Source organism: Neolamprologus multifasciatus, chromosome 5 (assembly GCF_963576455.1).
Source record: "Neolamprologus multifasciatus chromosome 5, fNeoMul1.2, whole genome shotgun sequence".
Lineage (NCBI taxonomy): Eukaryota > Metazoa > Chordata > Actinopteri > Cichliformes > Cichlidae > Neolamprologus > Neolamprologus multifasciatus.
In genome coordinates this window covers 4,074,767-4,094,143 of record NC_140443.1, presented here as the reverse complement: position 1 = coordinate 4,094,143, position 19,377 = coordinate 4,074,767, and the positions used below count along the sequence as shown (strand labels likewise).

Below are 19,377 nucleotides of genomic sequence, written 5' to 3'. Positions count from 1 at the left end.
GAGAAAGCTGTAGTGAAATTCACCACTCGCTTGTAATAAATTCAGTTTCCTCCTTATTTAGCCTGCAGTCTGCGTCCCGGTTTTGTATAGCTGTTCCTCTGATGTGCTTTTGGGGTTCACAGTGCACAGGACAGAGCAATCTGCAGCACATTAAATAATGCAGGAATCTGTGTGATGTGGGGCACAGCAATTCTGCACCAGCACAGCTCCTCTCCCTCGTCGTCATGTGTGCTCCCCATCCCCCTTTCCGTTGCACATCCGTGTTCTGTCTCAGGCTCTGATTACATTTCTGTCTCTGATTTGATGTCAGTCTTTGCCGCTGCTTGTGAGGATCACAGGTAGCATAAAAGACAAAAGTAGCTTGTGGGGCTGGAAAGTAAAGCCAATGGATAAATGCCTTAAGCCTGCCTGATTTTTAACGGCCAGCAGGGGGTGAATCCTTTGGTTACAAAAAAATAAAATAAAATAAAATAAAATTGGAGCGCTTAAAAGTTTATGGGAAAGCAGCCAGCAGCTATGTTATGTTTATAAAATAAAAGCATAAATAGGAGTTCAAAAAGAAGATTATCCAGGGTATTCTAATGCTTTTAAGCCAGTGAGCCTGCTGAGCTCTCAAAGTCACTTCTTGCTCTTTACATGCTGTTTTGAAACATCAAGAGGCCAACAGCTAAAAAAGCTCCAGTCGAGATGTCACGATTCAGTTTCACCAACCAATCGCCGATTTTACGGTGGCTGCTTTTTTACTGCCTGTGGTCAACACTGGTACCCAGTTTTTTCTGCTAAAAAATAATAAAATGTCACTATCTGATTTCTATATTTTTACATTCTAAATAAAGATAAATAGAATACACTTTAAAATTCCCCGAGGCGAAGTTTAAATCTCTCTGCTCAGTTCGATCTCAGTTAATGGTTTTTAAAGAGGTGTGAAAGGATCACTAGTGATCTACAAACCACAGCAAAGAGCCGTGACAATAATTTTCTATAAATTATTATTATAATAAAATCATAGTGTAGAAGTTAAAAGTGTGTACTTATAAATGGGCACCATTGTGACAATAACACTACCTGTATGAGGCATGTAGTGCAACAGTGTCTTAGCAGTGTGCCTCCCAAGATGTGTCTGAGTAAAAAACTGTCAACGTGTATCAGTCAGGAAATCACTCACTTCTCGCTGGTACAAAAACTATTCCTGCAGACCAGCTTAGCAAGCTAACTGTGCTTTACTAAGGGCTATTTGAGTCATTCCTCATTTTAAGTGACTCTAAGGCAAAACAAGGTAAATCCATATTATGGGATAAGTGGAAACTTTCTCCTCTGTAAGATTCTGTGGAACCTAAGAGTCCTTTTGGTCTCTAGTACGTTTAATAAGTTTAGAAAGAAAAAAAATGTTTAAAAGACATTTAAAATCAGAAGCCTGCAGTCAGCATCATCAGCGTCTCATCTGCCTCCAGCTCCACCTCCTGTCTTTTTGTTAGTGCCACCATCTCCAAACCATACATCATAGCACCTCTCTTGTAAACCTTCCCTTTCGCTCTTGCTCCTGTCTTTCTGTCACAAATCACCCCTGACACTCATTTCCACCCACTCCGCCCTTCCTGCACTCCTATCTTCACCTCCGCTGGGCACTGTTCATTGCTTTGGATGGCTGACCCCAGGTGTATCAGCTCACCTTCACTACCTCGAATACCTGCGACCTTTCCACCCGCCTCCCCCTCATTCACACATACATATTCTCTCTTTTTCCTTCGGTCCCTGGAATCGGTATAATAAATATAAATGTAAGTAAATTACACTTTTATGTTTTCCGGTTTTGTCCATACTTATTCATCCTCCTATTCCTTTATTTCTAAAATGACTTTGCCCGCTGCACTCCTCTGCACACCCTCTCGAGTTCCTTAGTTTTCTTTTCTCGTCTCTGATCTATGAAGCTGAGGGGATTGTTGAGGATTCGCTCCGCACTTTTATTCAGAGATCAAGGTTGACTTTGAGACGCTGCACATGCTCAGTGTCCAATTACTGACTCAAATAAATGCAGAGGCACATGCACTTGTGAGCACGCTTTCACAGTGGTTTGCAGACACCAGGCATATCACAGGAAACACTTAATCTGTCCAAATTAGACTGTTGTTCTTTGCAAGATAAAAAAGCAAAGACATGTCATCTTTCTGTGATAAACTGCTTTGATATGAAGAAAATAATAGTTGTGTCCTCAGCGACGCAAAACTTGTTTTTTTCTTACTCAGCAGGGAGTATAACCCTCAGTTTCCTCACCTAAAAACGCCGGTTTCTGCCCCATTCCCTGCTGATCATCTGTTAATTCTGCAGTAGGTCACATTACACACTCACAGAACAAAGTAAAGCAGAGGAAGCGGGGAAGCATGACTCATATAGCAGGATAACTCTCAAGAGGTCCAGTGTTGTGTTTGATCATTAGATCCCATGAGAGGACGCGCACGAGGCTGTTTCATCTCGCTTTGTTGCAGCAGGAAGATTCATTTGGTGCATGATGGAGTTTAGATGCAACGTCACAACAAGCAGGAGAAGATATCAGTGTGAAACATACAGTACTGTAATTGAGGTAATTTGATTGAGAGTGGGCCTGAATTAATTTTGCGTCCAGTGTTGGGAAGGTTACTTTTAAAATATATTCCATTACAGATTACAGAATACATGCCCCAAAATGTATTCTGTAACGTATTCCGTTACGTTACTCAATGAGAGTAACGTATTCTGAATACTTTGGATTACTTAATATATTATCATGCTGTTTACAACTACATGAATGTACTATTGCTGTGATTTATTACTGTTACTGAAGGTCCGCGGCTCCGAACCGTAGTAAAGGGACCTCTGGCTAATACGGTGGGTTCTGTGTCGGGCTCGTAGCTGAAAACTAGCTTTACTTTGTTGTCTGGGTCAACTTTGCTAGCAGAGACAGAGAGAGGCGTTGAAAGGCTGCTCCAACAGAACTTATTGTTTTTGGAGGAAAACACGAACACGGTGTACAGTCGAGTCTTAATAGCTTACTTACAACTGGGCTCATCAGGCTCTCTTCTTGGCTGCAGTGGTTATTATTATATTTACATGCTTCCAGCTCCCGTTTTTGCTCGATGACAGCTCGTACTTTTCCTTTTTCTCCCTCCCTCGCTCACAGACACATAACGTGTATGGCAGTCCATTCTCCCTGCAGCACGGACTACACTGCCCATGATGCTACATTCTTTAGAGCTATACCTGTAGCATTCTGCCTATTAGCTTAGCACAACAACAACAAAAAGGCCTCTCTCACCCAGGAAACACAGAGAGAGAGAGAGCGTCACCCTGTAACCATGGCAACCGTAACGCTGCCGCCTGCAACAACAGAACGTAGCTGTCAAACAAAACCCAAACAGTCCTGACCCGCCACAATATGAAACAGGGAAGTACCGCCGTGTAATCCATTTATTTCAACAAAGTAACTGTATTCTAAATATCACCTTTTTAAACGGTAACTGTAACGGAATACAGTTACTCATATTTTGTATTTTAAATACGTAACGGCGGTACATGTATTCCGTTACTCCCCAACACTGTTTGTGTCTCACAGTAAGATTTTCAGTGAAGAAGTGCTTTAAGGTAAGAATTACAGGTTTGGCTGTGAGCTGTGGGAGGTTAGGCATGTAGTTGTGATATCTGTGAAACTGCACAAACTCTATTTGTGCAGGTTTATTAACTCGTCACTTTTTTGAATAAGGGGACCCTTCATTACCATAACGTCAAAAAACAAAGAGACGAAAGCACCTAAACCACCTTTCTCAAGGTTTCACCCAAAATAATGGAAATGGTACCTGACTGACCTTGAAGCCTTTATGTGCACACACTCGAGCAAAGATGAATGAGTCTGCTTACAAATGACCGAGTGGATCAGCAGTGCTTTTTATTTTTTAATTCTAAAACTGAATTCAGCCTTGAGTAAAAAAATGCAGTTATCTCATAATTTTAAATGAGGTCACTCAAAAGGGTGCAAACAAAGACGACTCCGGCAGGTAAGCCGAGCCTTTCGGCAAAATGCTTAATTCCATTATGCGAATATAGTTGGGCTACTGTGCACACACCTGATAAGAGTCCTCTGTAATGTGAATGACAGCTGCTCACCTGTCATTTAGCACAATAAGGGATAAAATAGTTAGCAACACTTTGCAGGTGTAAAAGCAAAATATCGTCACTCAGCTGCTTAATGCTCAAACCACAGCTCTCAGAACTGTATGCACGTCTCCCCTGTGCTTAAAGAAAGACAAATTCTGCTTTCTTAACAACCTGTCATTATGTCAGCCCACAGATAATGAACACAGAGTAAGTTGATACACAAGTGACAAATATAGTGTGCGTGTTTGGGTTTCCTTACCTGGTGACGATTGATCACTGGATGCCACTAAAGTGGCGGGCGTGGGTCTTCGTCTTCTGATCTGAAAAAGGTTGAGAAATTTAAAGTGAGACTTTAATCTTTACTGGGCTGAAAAAGACCTTGAGATCTTTGATGTTCTCACAAATTTTAAAAATAATTAACTGGTACATAATAACTCAGGCATTTATGTTTCACAGCCATGCCCATCAATTTTTATGCTTTTTTTTCCCTACCTGATCAAAATGCTAAGCAGCACTACAGCAATTTCTCATATTTTTTCAACTAACCAATGAGGAAGAGTCTAGACTTGTTCGCCCGATGATCAATTCAGTATCTCTTTTTCTCTGCATGATGCTGTCAGACCAGCCTGGACCTTTGTGTTTGGTAGTTAAACACTCTGAAGATGCCTGAGCTGAACAACAGCAATCCTGCAGTGCTGAGCATTGAGAGCAGCAGGGCAGCATGCTACTCCACAGCTTCTACCACTGTGGACTGTGCTAGAGACCATTCTGTCTCTAGCACAAAATATTAAAGTACATGCATTTTGTATTTCTGTATGAAACACACTGACTTTACACTTTAAAGTCACCTTAAAAACAATGTGCCTGAAACATTCCTCAGAGATTTTGGTCCATATCGACATGACAGCATCAAACAGTTGCTGCAGATTTGTTGGCTGCACATCCATGATGCCCATCATGTTCCACCACATCCTAAAGGTTCTCTATTGGATTGAAATCTAGTGACTGTGGAGGCACATTGTTGTGGCCATTTTTGTTGAATGTTTATAAAATGCAATTTGTATTCATTTTTGTTTTTTCTTTAAAGTTGTAAGAATATGCTGACCTAGTTTTGTTACGTAAATATGTAATTCATTTTATTGGAAAAGTTTTTTGGAAAGTGATTGGTTTATTGGCTTATGGACCCTCCCATTAATCAGGGGATTAAGAGCACCCTGAAGGGGTGTGGTAAGGATGGTTTTTTGTTGCCAAATGTCTGATGGGAAGACGGGAGGGTTAGAAAATGATTTTTTGACCACTTTTGGAGTTGTTAAAGCAAATTGAGTTAACTTTCATTTAATTTTAAGTTGTAAGAAGTTATTTGGTTGATTTGTTTATAATTTTCCACGAAATAAACGACATGATTTTAAACAATGGAGTCAGAAGTGCGTTCTAAAACAAACCTCCCGTTGCCACCCATGACCTTTTCTTGGACTTTTTTGGTGTTTGGAACATAAAAGGCCGTGACACACATTATCCTAATGAAGGAACCATCAGAACAAGCGGTACTAAGGGCCACTAAATGTGCAAGTTAATATCCTCTATACCAGGGGTGTGCAACTCCAGGCCTTGAGTGCAGGTTTTAGATCTCACCCTGGGTCAGCACACCTGAATCAAATGATTAGTTTATTACCAGGCCTCTGGAGAACTTCACAACATGTTCAGGAGGTCATTTAGCCATTTGAATCAGCTGTATTGGATCAAGGACACATCTAAAACCTCCAGCACATGAGGCCTGGAGTTGCCTACCCCTGCTCTATACTGTCAAAGGAGCTTGCAAAGAAAAGCGTCTGGACTTCTTTAAGTTGCTTGAAGACGTTTCACCTTCATCCGAGAAGCTTCTTCAGTTCTAAGGTCAAAGGGTGGGGAGTCCCAGATTTAAACCTAGTGGGAGTTTCCCCCCACAGAGGGACAAAAGGACCCCCTGATGATCCTCTAATCGCCTGAGCCAAGGTGTGAAAATGGGCGTGGGTCCCAATCAGCCAGGATTTCGGGGGAACTCATTGTGAAACCTGGCCCCACCTTATCATGCGAATTCCTGAGCTCAGATGGCCCAGGATGTGAGTGGGCGTTAAGGCGTCTGGGGAGGGATCTCAAAACCTGCTCTATACTGTTACACCACTACCTGCCTAAACAGGTGATTCCAGCCAAGCTTTCATGTTGTAAATTTGAAACTCATCAGATCAGGAAACGCTTTTCCAGTATTTTATCCTCTAGTTTTGGTGAGCGGGTGAAAAATGTACCATCAGTTTCCTGTTCTTAGCAGGAGTGACAGCAGGTGAGGAACGGTGTTCTGCTGCCCATCTGCTCCACTGTCCAACATGTTGTGCATTCAGAGATGCTCTTCTGCATACTTGGGTTGCAATGAGTGGTTGTTTGAATTAGCGTTGCCTTCCTATCAGCTTAAAGCAGTCTGTTCATTGTCCTACGGCAGGGGTGTCGAACTCCAGGCCTCGAGGGCCGGTGTCCCGCAGGTTTTAGATCTCACCCTGTTTCAACACACCTGAATCAAATGATTAGTTCATTAACAGGCTTCTGGAAAACTTCAAGACATGTTGAAGTGATAATTTAGCCATTTAAATCAGCTGTGTTGGATCAAGGACATATCTAAAACATGCAGGACACCGGCCCTCGAGGCCTGGAGTTCGACACCTGTGTCCTACGGCCTCTGGCATCAACAAGGCTTTTTCTCCCAGGGAGCTGATGCTGTATTTTTTCTCTGACCATATTCTGTAAACCCTAAAAATGGTTGTGCAGGAAAATCCCAACAGATTAGCAGTTTCTGAACTTGCATCAGCCTGTCTGGTATCAAGAACCATGCCACATGTAAAGTCACGTTTCTGCCCCATTCTGATGCACGTTTTGAACTTCAGTAGGTCACCTCAACAGTGTCTACGTGCCTAAAACTTAGTTGCTGGCATGTTATTAGATATTTGAATTAAAATGTGTACCTAACAAACCTGCTATTGAATGCATGAACCACATCAAAAAATGTTAACGACAAAAACGTTACAAACATCAAGACCTTTGTTGGCCGATGATCACATTCAGATATGTTGTGCTTTGTAAAATGACTCAATATGTCTGACACTGAGTATAACGTTTGCGTTTCAATGGGAAAATGTTTCTTCTCAAAGATTTCTACATTTCTGAGCTCATAACACAGACCTGCTGGACTGGTGGCTTTAATCTACCCACAACCTAAACTGCATTTTTTTGCTGCTGATGGATCGTTTTAGACCCAACATGACAGCAAAGACGTGCAATTGTTGAATGAAATGAGTACAGCACCTTTCATAGCTTGCTAATTTCCCTTTGGCTTCAAAATCAAATGATGACATTTCAATTATATTTTGTTCATAAAGAGGCTGCGATATAGTAATTTAAACAGACAGTCAATTATTCACAAACACAGGTGCACACAGAAGCACAGACATAGCAAACGGGGTTGCTGACTAATGCTGCGTGTCATGTCTGCTTCTGTCCTCCGTGCATCTTTCCTAAATGCTGCTTGTGCACTGAAAACAGAGCAGTCTGCCTCAGGCTACACAGTGCAGCATCACGTGGTAATTCTTGTTACAATTTAAATGGGCTGGTAGCAAATGACTTCAGAAGATCCAAATTTGATCAGAAATTGGGAGTTTTAACAATATCTTAAGATGGATCAGAGAAAAACAAATATGTCAGATGAGAATCAGCGATTAAATCAGTGGCACAGGTTTGAGTTCAAGTCTTTGGTGAGGCTGAAAAGTGCACAAAGCTGTTTTAGACTTATTTCTTCTGGATCGTTGCTCTATCTGGTCTCTGCAGACGTTATTATTGCAAAAGTAATATTTCCCTTGAGGTGACTCACATGTAATAAATCAGCAATTGGAGCTGTGCACGGGTATAGACCTAAATTGATTAGCTTCACTCCGTAAAGACGGAATACAGATGTAACCGCGTAACTATGGAAATAATGTGCAGTAATGAAAAATGAGCAGAGTCAGTTGTATCGCTGCAGCAAAGTCTAATTGGGTATTCAGATTTGAAGAGGCTTCGTTGCCTTTGAAATCACTACCGTGGAGCACAAGAAAGCCCTGAATGAGAGGAGACGCCGAGTGTCTGTTCTTTCTGTTAACATACAGGCAGATATTTTACTGCTTTGAACGTTTCACTTTGGAGAAAATTGCTGACCTCATATCCTGAGACGCATGCCAGCTCCCTGTGACTGCAGCCTTCTCTTTAGGCTTGTGATTTTTTTCATCTGTCTTGTGTTGTATAAATGCTCATGGTAGTTTGCTTTCACAGTAATCGCTGTGTCAAAACACAAGCTGGCTCCTCTGCAAGTGATTGTGTGAAAATTGTGTCAATTGGATACAATTTTAGTTGTGTATAAACACTAATAAATCCAAGCAGCCAAATTGCTAATTTTGTGAGAGTCAGTTCATCCATCTGTTGTCACTGATGCTCATCCGAGCTGATATCAGGTGAAGTGCAGTCTGGACAGGTCAGCAGTCCATCACATCACTAATACAGAGAAGAACAACCACTGATCCACACCTTTACTTTAGCTGTTCTGCACAGAACGACCTGAGCTGGCAAACAGGCTCAAAACCAACAACAATGAGCCAACAATGCTCACCACTTTCCCATTGTGCTCTCTGCCACTATGCAGTACAAAATCACATACAAGCATATACAAAATTAACTGCCAAATAGCTAAGACCGAATGAAGCACTGAGCAGGCATCACTGCCCTCTTGTCTGACTGCAGGTTGCCGCTTTTCTTCGATTTCTGTTGAAATCTCACTGAGAAAGCAAAATGTGCACCGATGTGGCCTTACACAGAATGAATGGAAATAAAGCACTCTGGTATACCGTTGGTTTTTAAATGTGCTATATAAATAAAGTTGCATTGTATTGTATATTTCAGTACCGTTTGGTGGTTAGCAGATGAGTGCCAGCAGACTAGTCAGCATCTTCCATGCAAACTAGCAATCAAAGCAATCAAGAGGAGGTTTTGGTCACCTGGTGACCACAAGCAGCTTCCAGAAACGCCTCACCAATCGGTTGGAGAATTCACATTTGTCCTTAGTGATCAGAGGTTGCCAGGTGGTGTTGGGTGGCTGGTCTCTAACTCTGTGTGACTGAAGCCTCCCATATGGAAAAGATATATATAAATCTTATAAAGTTTGTATCTGTCTTGTTTGAAACTTGTATGAAAAGCACAGAAGAGTGAAAACAGATATAAGATCCCTTGAAAATTATATAAATGAACCTTGTATGTTTTGGATACTTACTAAAACATATGAAAGTAATGAGAAAGTGGCCACTTTCATGAGTAAATCATATAAGCCTATGATTCACTATATAAAGCAAGTTTTTCCTGTTTCTTTTGCATATGGCTGCTGATCCGATGTGTAAGGTTTCTGAGGAATAGCACGCAAAACTGCAGCTAATTTTGTGTAATGTCCCTTTAAATGATAATACATTTTACATTCTCAAAGTAATTTAAGTGATTTCTCCCCCTGAAGAATACACATTATCTTAATTGATTTATCTGGTATGTTTGCAGCTTACTTAACCTCATGAGAAGCAGGGCTCAGAATCGAGAAAGCTGCAGTAGAAAAACACTCGTGTATGCTATAAATCTTGCACTAATATTTAAGCCCTGTGTGTGTGTGTGTGTGTGTGTGTGTGTGTGTGTGTGTGTGTTTTGTTACCATTTCAGAAAATCCACCCCGCCAGCTCACATTAAAGCACAAACAGGCATGGCTGTGTAGAAATGATTATTCCCAGAGACATTATTCTTCTTCTCACCCGGCAGCAGAACAAACTCGCTGATCCTTCACTCGCATAAATAACTCAGCTTACTGGACTGCTCACCCCCCTCAAACCGCCGTGCCTGCCTTTCAGCCCACAGTCCATTTGAAATGCACTTTTGCGCTTTTCACAACAACGAACAAAAACAGCCTGTGAAAGTGACGGGTGGGCAGGAAAAGCTGTGCATGCCTGGTATTTCTGATGTGTGGGGAGCGGCCAACAAACCACCTCTGACTGGTAAATGTAGGTCAGGCCACAAGGCGGTAGGGTCAAAGTCTTCTTACAACAATGCCCGCGAGTTGTTTGGATGTACAAAATAAGATTAAAAATGAATAATTACATCCACCTTTAGAATTTTTCTTTTCCTCTTGACTTAATTTTACATGAAAAACAGTGAGACTAATTTTTGTAATGCTGGAACAGCAACAGCTATCGTTCAAGCAATGACTGGAAAATGTCTTTTAAAAAAACAAAACTCAGCTCTGAACGAGTACAATACTTACTTTAAGACTATGGTCCATGTCGTCCCTTTTAAATTACAAGATGAAAGTGATCAAACTAATAATGGAACAAAACACTTCTTTGGACAGTTTTACATGGAGCCTCCTCAAAGAGCGAGACACTTCTGTTCTCACACTTGACCTCTAAAAGCATCTGAGACAATCTATAACAAGATGGAGAACAAGCACTCAGTTATGAGCACGCTAATCTTTGCTACTAACTTGAAAGCTGCAAGTTAAGGAGCCATTTTTATAGAGAGCCTGCAGGCTCCCTACTAATCCCCACTAAGTGTTGTCATGCAGGCCATGTTTGGGTACACTTTGTCAGATGCCATCACCGTCTCTCCGTCACACACATGGTGTCTCTTGGCATTGATGCCTTGACAAATCACCTGCAGCAGCATTAGACAAAGTAATGTCGGCTTATGACCTCGGCTTACGACCTACCAAGTGCATGTTTCAAAGTTGAAGTGATGCTGGTTGCATAACTTGCAGGTTTCAGGCTTGTGAGTGATAGAATTAACTTCCTCTAGATCTGTTTCTTATTTGCTGATAACGTTCATGCACTAAAAATGACCTAAGGTCACTAAAAATATTACATTCGGTTACATTTAAACTTGTTTTTGGTTGAAATCTCTCTGCACACTGACAAATGTTGAGCTCAGAGTGACACCCCTGTCTTAACAATGTGATAATCAGATGCAACATGGCACCTTCTGGATAGATGAATCCCCCGAAAGGCTTTTTAAAAATGTCATTTATTAACACCCAGACAGTCAGTTACCAGTACACTGGTAAGCTAGCTGACTACATGGCATTGCCAGCTTATTCAGGCCAAATTGACAGATAGCATACAACAAATAAAGCTTAGTTTGGTTTAGAAAAGGCTAGAAACATGATTTCAGCTCCTGTGCTCTGTAAAGGAAAGTGTAAATGGGGACGTATCTGTGGCACTTTGTCTACATTTGTTTAGACAAAAATACTCGAAGTTTAAAGATCATCTCAAATCAAAATGTGCATTTATTTTTAAATTGTGCAAATCAGTGGCAAGTATGGCATTCATCTTCATTAAATAATGACCACTGATAATCTGCTGAGGTAATAAAGGAGAGGTGTTTAATAACTATGTTCTCAGTAAAGGACGAAGACCACCTGCATGGGGAACGCGAGGACGGACATTGTCTCAGCACTTAATTGTCCATAATAAAATTATTTCAATATGTCACAATTCATCATCTGAACAGGGAATATATTGCTTTCATTTATGAGCGAAGCTTCTTCAAGCGAGCGCTGCTCATGTAAATGAAAGATGGAGTTTAATATGAGCTCTCTGCAGGACAATGAATAAGATTTGATCCTTATACAACTGAAATAACTCTGTTAATCAGCTTCTAAATAGTCCAATTAATTCCTCGCTAATAATAGCGCTAAAGGAATATGTGAACTTTTTAGATATTTTATTTTCCTCCTGGGGAAAGCCACGAAGTTCATCATTTAAAATGTAGCTGGAAACACTGGGCTTGCTTTTCTTAGCATAAATACTGAAACAAAGTGAGACAGATAATGTTCTTTGCTCATCCACAATCGGCAAACCTACATATCTGAAGGTAATTTCCCTCAACAGTAATCCAACAGCAGAAATCCGTCTGGTGTGACTCGATCAGTGCAGCGGGGGAAGAGGTAAAATAATGAGTTGGACTGATGATGGATCAAGGCTTTTCTGTGAGTCAGGACTGTAGCGTTGTCAGGTTTCCGGTTATTGTCATGGCTGTGTGCAGGCAGACGGAGAGAAAGGACCCAAAATGCAGGACTTGGAGGCAGATAAACTCAAAAGACTCAGCTTTATTGCTGATAGCAACAGAACAGGAACCTCACTAAACTGGGAATACAAAAACCGAACTAGCTAGGCAGGCGAGCAGACAGAACACACAGTTAACATGAGAGCAGAAGCCGTCAACGCGACACTGACACAAAGACACGCTGGGCTTAAATACACTGAGGGAGTCATCAAGGAATTAAGGAACACAGCTGGGAGGAATAAGGCCCAACGAGACAGGGAGAGCAAAGCTGGAACACTGACATCAGACAGGAACAAGAACCTTCAAAGTAAAACAGGAAACAAAACACACTTTACTAAAACACGGACTAGACAGAGAGAGACAGACTTGACACTGACCAAAACCTACTAAATAATAATCATAATCAAAACAGTATCACCGATTAATCAAATCATAAATCATAATCTAGAAAAACACCAAAACACGAGAAACAGAAAGCCGGGTCAACATGACCCAGAACCGTGACAGTTATGTCTTTAGGATAATGAGGTGTTCACAAAGTAGCCCTGTGCTCACAGCTATGACTCACGTGTCCAGGTGCTCGTGTACAGGAGAGCTCCATGGTGGAACTGCCCAGTCTGAGGATGCCAATTATGCGCTCGACATAAAACTCCCGCATGACTTCCATAAAACCTCCAGGAGAGAACAGATGCTATCACCCAATTACCATATCCTGGATTCAATGTGACTGTTGAACTACTACTTTAAACAGCCAATCAGCTGTGAGTATTATTGTTACAATAAATAATAGAATATGTATCTATATAAATGATATGTTAAATAATATAAAAACATTGAAAGAACACCTGCACTGCGACTGAGACGACATTATGAGGTCTGCTTCTACACTTGGCTCAGGGCAGGCACGCTCCACAAAATAAGGAAACTGTGAGTTACTGCTTACATGCAAACGCACAAAAATCATTTTAACATTAGCTGTGTTAGCTAATATTAGAAGAAAGTAAAATGCTACTTTGATTTACTGCAAGAAAATCAAGGTACTACTTTCATCCACACTCACTGAAGCACCATAGAGAGAAAAATCACACAAAGCTGCACTGATTCAGCTCTGCTGCTCCGTCGGGGCCACAGATTTAGCGAGCGGATAGCACATTAAATTCAAACCCCTGTCCTCTCCCCTCGGGCAGGTCGCAGCTGCCGTGCTTAACAACTTTTTATGGTGGAAACCTTGCAACACACAAAAAGCACCAATCTCAAATCCCAGCCCACTCCATCTTCTTGTTGTGGTTGTAGTTGCTGCTGTGCAAGCCCCCAGCTGCCTATTATGTCACAGAAGCATTAGGTGTGCAAATGTCAGGGGAGTGGGATAGTTACCCTTCCCGAGGCCAACGGCTTTTGTTCATGTGACACCATCTGGTCTTGGCCTCTGTCAGGTCCAGTGTCAGATGTACGGCTATAATATGAGATGATTGTGCTGTATTATGGATAAGAGGAGTGCGCGAGCGTTTGGGGTTTTTTGTTTTGTTTTGTGTTTTGGTGATTAAGGGTCAGAGAGGTTCCTCTGTCTGGTGCACAGTTCTCCACGGAGGCTGATTCACTATGCTGGGAGGTGTCAGGTTGCTGGGATTACTGAACCCTGGGTGAAACCTCCCGGTGTGACATTCGTACGAGCTCGTGCAAACACAAACACACATTTCCTTTCTTTTTTTACTATATCTGGAGGTTCCCTTTGTTTATTTTCTTTCTCTTTATATCTGACTGTCTGATTTGTTCATCTGTCTCATATACACCCACACAAAGACAAACACACAAATAAATATATACACTGTATAAAACCACACACTTGGGAGCCAGCTTGCCACACAGGCTGAGGAGGCCACTCGCAGAGGTCTTAGAATAAATTGAAAATGTAAAGTCCCAGTGGCAATCAGGCACGCTTTTGGTCATGCTTATTGAGGCTGTGAGCTAAGAACTCTCTTGAGCCGTTGCAGAAAAAGTAAAGCAAGTTTTGCTCATATAAACCTAGAAGGAGATCTATCTGCTCGTGAAAGAAAGCAAGTAAACACACGGCTGTGAGCCGTTTAAGTCTTAAATTGAACGGCTGCAGCCTGGAATCAGACGTGTAACTGAATAAATACAGACGACACCAACTCCCCAACACTCAGACACAAACAAGACAGACACATGAAATTACGTCTGCATCCTACAGATACCCTTGCAAAGCCGGATGTTGAGAAAAAGAACATGCACTGCAGAAATATTGAGAGCGTGAAGTGTGACCAGACCCCAACAGACTCAGTTTGAGACAAAGATTGTTTGTTTGTTTGTTTACTAATGAAATGTATTCACATATGTTATAAAACTCTGTAATCTCCAATTATCTCTATATTTTATATAGATTACAAGAACCCTGACGTTTGAAGCCCTGTTGCAACCCTAATCTGTTTTCAGTGTTGGGAAGGTTACTTTTAAAATGTATTCCATTACAGATTACAGAATACATGCCCCAAAATGTATTCTGTAACGTATTCCGTTACGTTACTCAATGAGAGTAACGTATTCTGAATACTTTGGATTACTTAATATATTATCATGCTGTTTACAACTACATGAATGTACTATTGCTGTGATTTATTACTGTTACTGAAGGTCCGCGGCTCTGAACCGTAGTAAAGGGACCTCTGGCTAATACGGTGGGTTCTGTGTCGGCTCGTAGCCGAAAACTAGCTTTACTTTGTTGTCTGGGTCAACTTTGCTAGCGAGAGACAGAGAGAGGCCTTGAAAGGCTGCTCCAACGGAACTTATTGTTTCAGAGGAAAACACGAACTCGGTGTACAGTCGAGTCTTAATAGCTTACTTACAACTGGGCTCGTCAGGCTCTCTTCTTGGCTGCAGTGGTTATTATTATATTTACATGCTTCCAGCTCCCGTTTTTGCTCGATGACAGCTCGTACTTTTCCTTTTTCTCCCTCCCTCGCTCACAGACACATAACGTGTATGGCAGTCCATTCTCCCTGCAGCACGGACTACACTGCCTATGATGCTACATTCTTTAGAGCTATACCTGTAGCATTCTGCCTATTAGCTTAGCACAACAACAACAACAGGCGCTCTCTCACCCAGGAAACACGCAGAGAGAGAGCGTCACCCTGTAACCATGGCAACCGTAACGCTGCCGCCTGGAACAACAGAACGTAGCTGTCAAACAAAACCCAAACAGTCCTGACCCGCCACAATATGAAACGGGGAAGTACCGCCATGTAATTCATTTTTTTCCAACAAAGTAACTGTATTCTAAATACCACCTTTTTAAACGGTAACTGTAACAAAATACAGTTACTCATATTTTGTATTTTAAATACGTAACGGCGGTACATGTATTCCGTTACTCCCCAACACTGTCCACTGCAGTATACTGCTAAAGTCAGTTACTAAGAACATTTCTCATATTTTGAAGGTGCTACATTATTTAGCAAAATAACCATTTGAAACTAGTTGGCAGTGTTTGTTATTTGTAAATCGGTTGTCCAGCCTGGGTACAGAGTGAAAGACTAATCAAGCTACCATTTAGTAACTGGCTCCCTCCCAAGTTTCATGGGAAGTCTTCAGGCTGAAATGATCGCAATCTTTTCTCAAATTTGAAAGGGTAAGAGCCCGGCTCGCTGGCTGGGAGCGAACGCAGAACTGGTACTATGAGATGAGCCAAGTGTTTATAAAGAATTACAGAGGACTTCGTATTGATTTATGAGTAGCTGGTGCGACCCAAACTATGATTTAAACTGGAGTAAAATAGCATAACAATACATCCCCAATATGTGTGCATTTAGTGGAGAAATGTTTATCCAAAAGATAACATTAAACATTAACCTCCTGAACAAAAAGTACCACTGACTTTTTATCAAGACATCATGGGTGGTGCTAACTTTTGGTTAGCCTAAAAGTCAGGTTTGTCCTGCTTGACCCTGGTTTATCCAGGTTATTCCAGGTATCCTGTAATTTGTCACCTGCCTGTTGTATAGTTATTCTTAAACATAAGAACAAGAACATGAGGATATGTGGACAGCACTGCCCAGTATATCCAAAATCTCCCACAAAAAAGCTAGCTAAATCTAAGCTAGCTTTAGATTTAGCACATGTTTAATACGTATACATATGAAATCATTCAGCCACTACTGTTGCCCTTTAAATTGGGTATTTTAATCACAGAAGAGACCAACTCTGACAAGGATAATACAGTTTATTAGATAGATCAGTTGTTAAAGCCCAAAATTAAAGCAGTTGTTTGGTGAGTAAAGTCCCAGAGCTTTACCTTGTTCAACTTTACCCACTGAGTTTAATACAGTAAATAAGTAAATACACCACTTCTAAATTTGTGACCTTTTACGTGTTGTTAAGGAGGCGTTTACTCCAAAAGCTCAACATCAAGTCATCAAACACTTTGCAGAAGTGACACTGAGATCATGTGACCAGTGTAGCTTGATCTTTTATTTATGATGGTTTCAATTGCATGTCAAAGATCATAACAGTGGCTTTAATAAGTGAAGATTACCTTCCTGAACAAAAATGGCAATTTTTCTGCAATCATCCAGCAACAATTGATTTTGTTATCGAGGGATCCTGGGAGGAGCTAGGATCTTTTGGGATTGCCTACAGCATTATTACAGCAAATCACTGCAGGGGCCGTGGCTTCAGGTTTGTCCTGTAATTTGCCTTTATGTCAGAGAGTGCTCTTATTCTTAAACATTGCATTTAATTAGTTCTCCTTTATATAAGAAGCACAAATTGTTTTCATGCAGAAGTAGACACCAAACCAGACTGGAAACGGCTCCAGATTTTGTACCGTCTGTCTTATTTTGCTGTATACGACTCTGTGTGTGTGTATGTCAAACTGATGTTACGCTGACTGAAATGCATGTACACACCAGCAGATGCAGCCATATTCAGTTTCTCGTATCCGAGGCTTGTAATCATACATTCTCCACCTGCTACAGTAGCTCTATGTCTTAACTTAACTCTCAAACTGAAATCTCCACACAAGAGCAAACTCCCCCCCTCTCTCTCTCTCTCTCACACACACACACACACACACACACATCCATAACATCTACCTTCCCTTTGGGTCTCATAGTATCAGCTCGGGAAAAACTAGTGAGCTCGGGAAAAGCAGCGAGTGAGACAGAGTGTAGCCAGACTCCTAAATCCTTGCCAGCTTTACTTGAGCTTCATTCATTATGAACGACCTGTCCTGTTCATGTTATATTTATAAAAATGAGAAAACGGGACACCTCTTTTCACTCTATTCCCAACAGAAGGATGGATTGCACTCACTAAGCTCCTTCAGACACTAACAGGAGTGGTGTTTGTCACAAATCAAGTTGTGCAGTTAAATTACCTTAAAAGTCCATTAATGATGAATGAGTTAAATTCATTCACCCTGTCAGCATTTCATTGCTGTAGGATACAAGCAGTCAGTCACTAATGAAAAACAAAACACTGACCTCCTAGAGACATCAATATACTGCGGCACCCCCCTTAACCACCGCTGAGATACTATGCATCTCGGTAAAGCCGCTCACTGCGAGTGCAGATGGAAAAATCAGTTATGAATTCATCATCTTCACATTAGAGCTGTAGTCAAAACATACGTCAGGCTAATTACATGCACAGAAAACTCATCAGTGTAAACTACAGCATTTGGGATGTAGCATGCTCAGCTGCTCAGCTCTGACTACACCTGCTTGCTTTGACAGCTAGACTACATATGCTTTAAATATGTGTTCAGAGATTTTGCAAAGTGTTCCAAGTATAAAGCAATTTTTTTTCTTGCATCTTCACTAGTCATCTTGATTGTTTTTAAAAAAGTGGGAGTAGTACTCTAATCGTGTCTCACTGATGCAAAGAGGAATCCCTTAAAAGTCCCATATCACCCACACCTCCTGCTCCTTCCACCTTTCTTCCTGTCTCCTTTCCCTCCACCTTACCTGTTCAGCTGCCTCTGGGTCCAAGTGGGTGTCCAGTAGAGGGACGGTGAACTGTATCTTCCTCGGGCTTCCAGTTTCCATGGTGGCACTGTCTGTCAGAGAGGAAAACGGGAGGAAGAAGGGGATGATCGAGAAAGGAGAATCCGTACGAAACCAGGAGGATAAAGAGCTGAAAAATAAGTGAGCTCCAGCTTATTAAAAAAGAATCAGATTGTTTGAGTTTCTGTCTGACTCTTTTCTGTTCTTTACTTTTGCCTTTAAACACACTTTCCCCTAATTGCCTTGTTGTTTTGTGCCCCCCGGTCTCTAATGATTTTCCCTATCTTCAACACCTGCTACTGTCTCTATTCTATCTTCCCTCTCTGTCTCTCCAGGCTCTCAATGCTCAAGCAAGGGCATTCTCCGCAAGGAACACCTCTCCTTCACTCTCATTCGCTTTCACATCAAGTCCCACCCTCTTTTCACGTTTCTTTCCGTCTTCATTGGCTGTCTGAGCTCAGGGCTGTTCTGCAGCAGCCCCTGCACAGGCGAGAGAGCGAGGATGACAAAGGCATGCTCTCTCGAAGGGTAGAAACGGGTAGGATTTATCCAGCCTCTTCTTCATGAGTATTTTTAAAATCACCTGCTTACACATGCTTAAAAACAGCCTACGCTGTATTTTAGATACAAGTGGTCTCATTCAGAATGAGGTCAATACAAGCTGACATCTACACATATATAAATGTGTTTGTTGGTTTATTTAACACATGCACAGTTTGCATTACTGAGCAGCTCTGTGCGTAGTCCCTACACAGATGTTACCTGGGAATCATGCAGTGTAATGCAATTCTGAGCCAATATTGACCATGTGAGAGAATAATCTGAGCTTATAAAAATAAAAACATATCGTTGTGCACACTAAGCAGTTCTTTATTTGCTGTGATGTTTTACACAAAAAGGGTTTTTCTCAGACTTCTGCAGTTTTCTGCCTTTTGTTTGATACGTCCTGATGTAGGAACAGTTTGAGGCTGTGATGTGTGTGTGTGTGTGTGTGTTCTGTTTTTGATGATTTCTTTGTTCATCACTGGCCAGGCTTGTCCTGTCTGACGCCTGGCCAGCACAAGCTTTATTGATTGTCTCTTGGCCCCAG

At 41.5% G+C, this 19,377-nt stretch overlaps 1 protein-coding gene across 2 annotated transcripts in view; it reads right to left on the bottom strand.

The window, feature by feature from the left end:
• The window catches only part of LOC146517855 (protein phosphatase 1 regulatory subunit 1A-like), a 35,464-nt gene extending 16,744 nt beyond the window's left edge, over positions 1 to 18,720 (bottom strand). Inside the window, exons 1-2 of one of the 2 annotated variants that reach the window (XM_085161164.1) lie at positions 18,249 to 18,720; positions 4,385 to 4,445 (exon numbers count right to left, since the gene is read on the bottom strand). In XM_085161164.1, the coding sequence (XP_085017290.1) occupies positions 4,385 to 4,445; positions 18,249 to 18,329 (142 nt within the window). In that variant the 5' untranslated portion in view covers positions 18,330 to 18,720. Of the gene's footprint in view, positions 1 to 4,384; positions 4,446 to 4,973; positions 6,675 to 18,248 lie in introns of those variants that run through there. The other variant, XM_085161166.1, reaches the window with a different exon arrangement.
• Between the last annotated feature and the right edge of the window lie 657 nt (positions 18,721 to 19,377).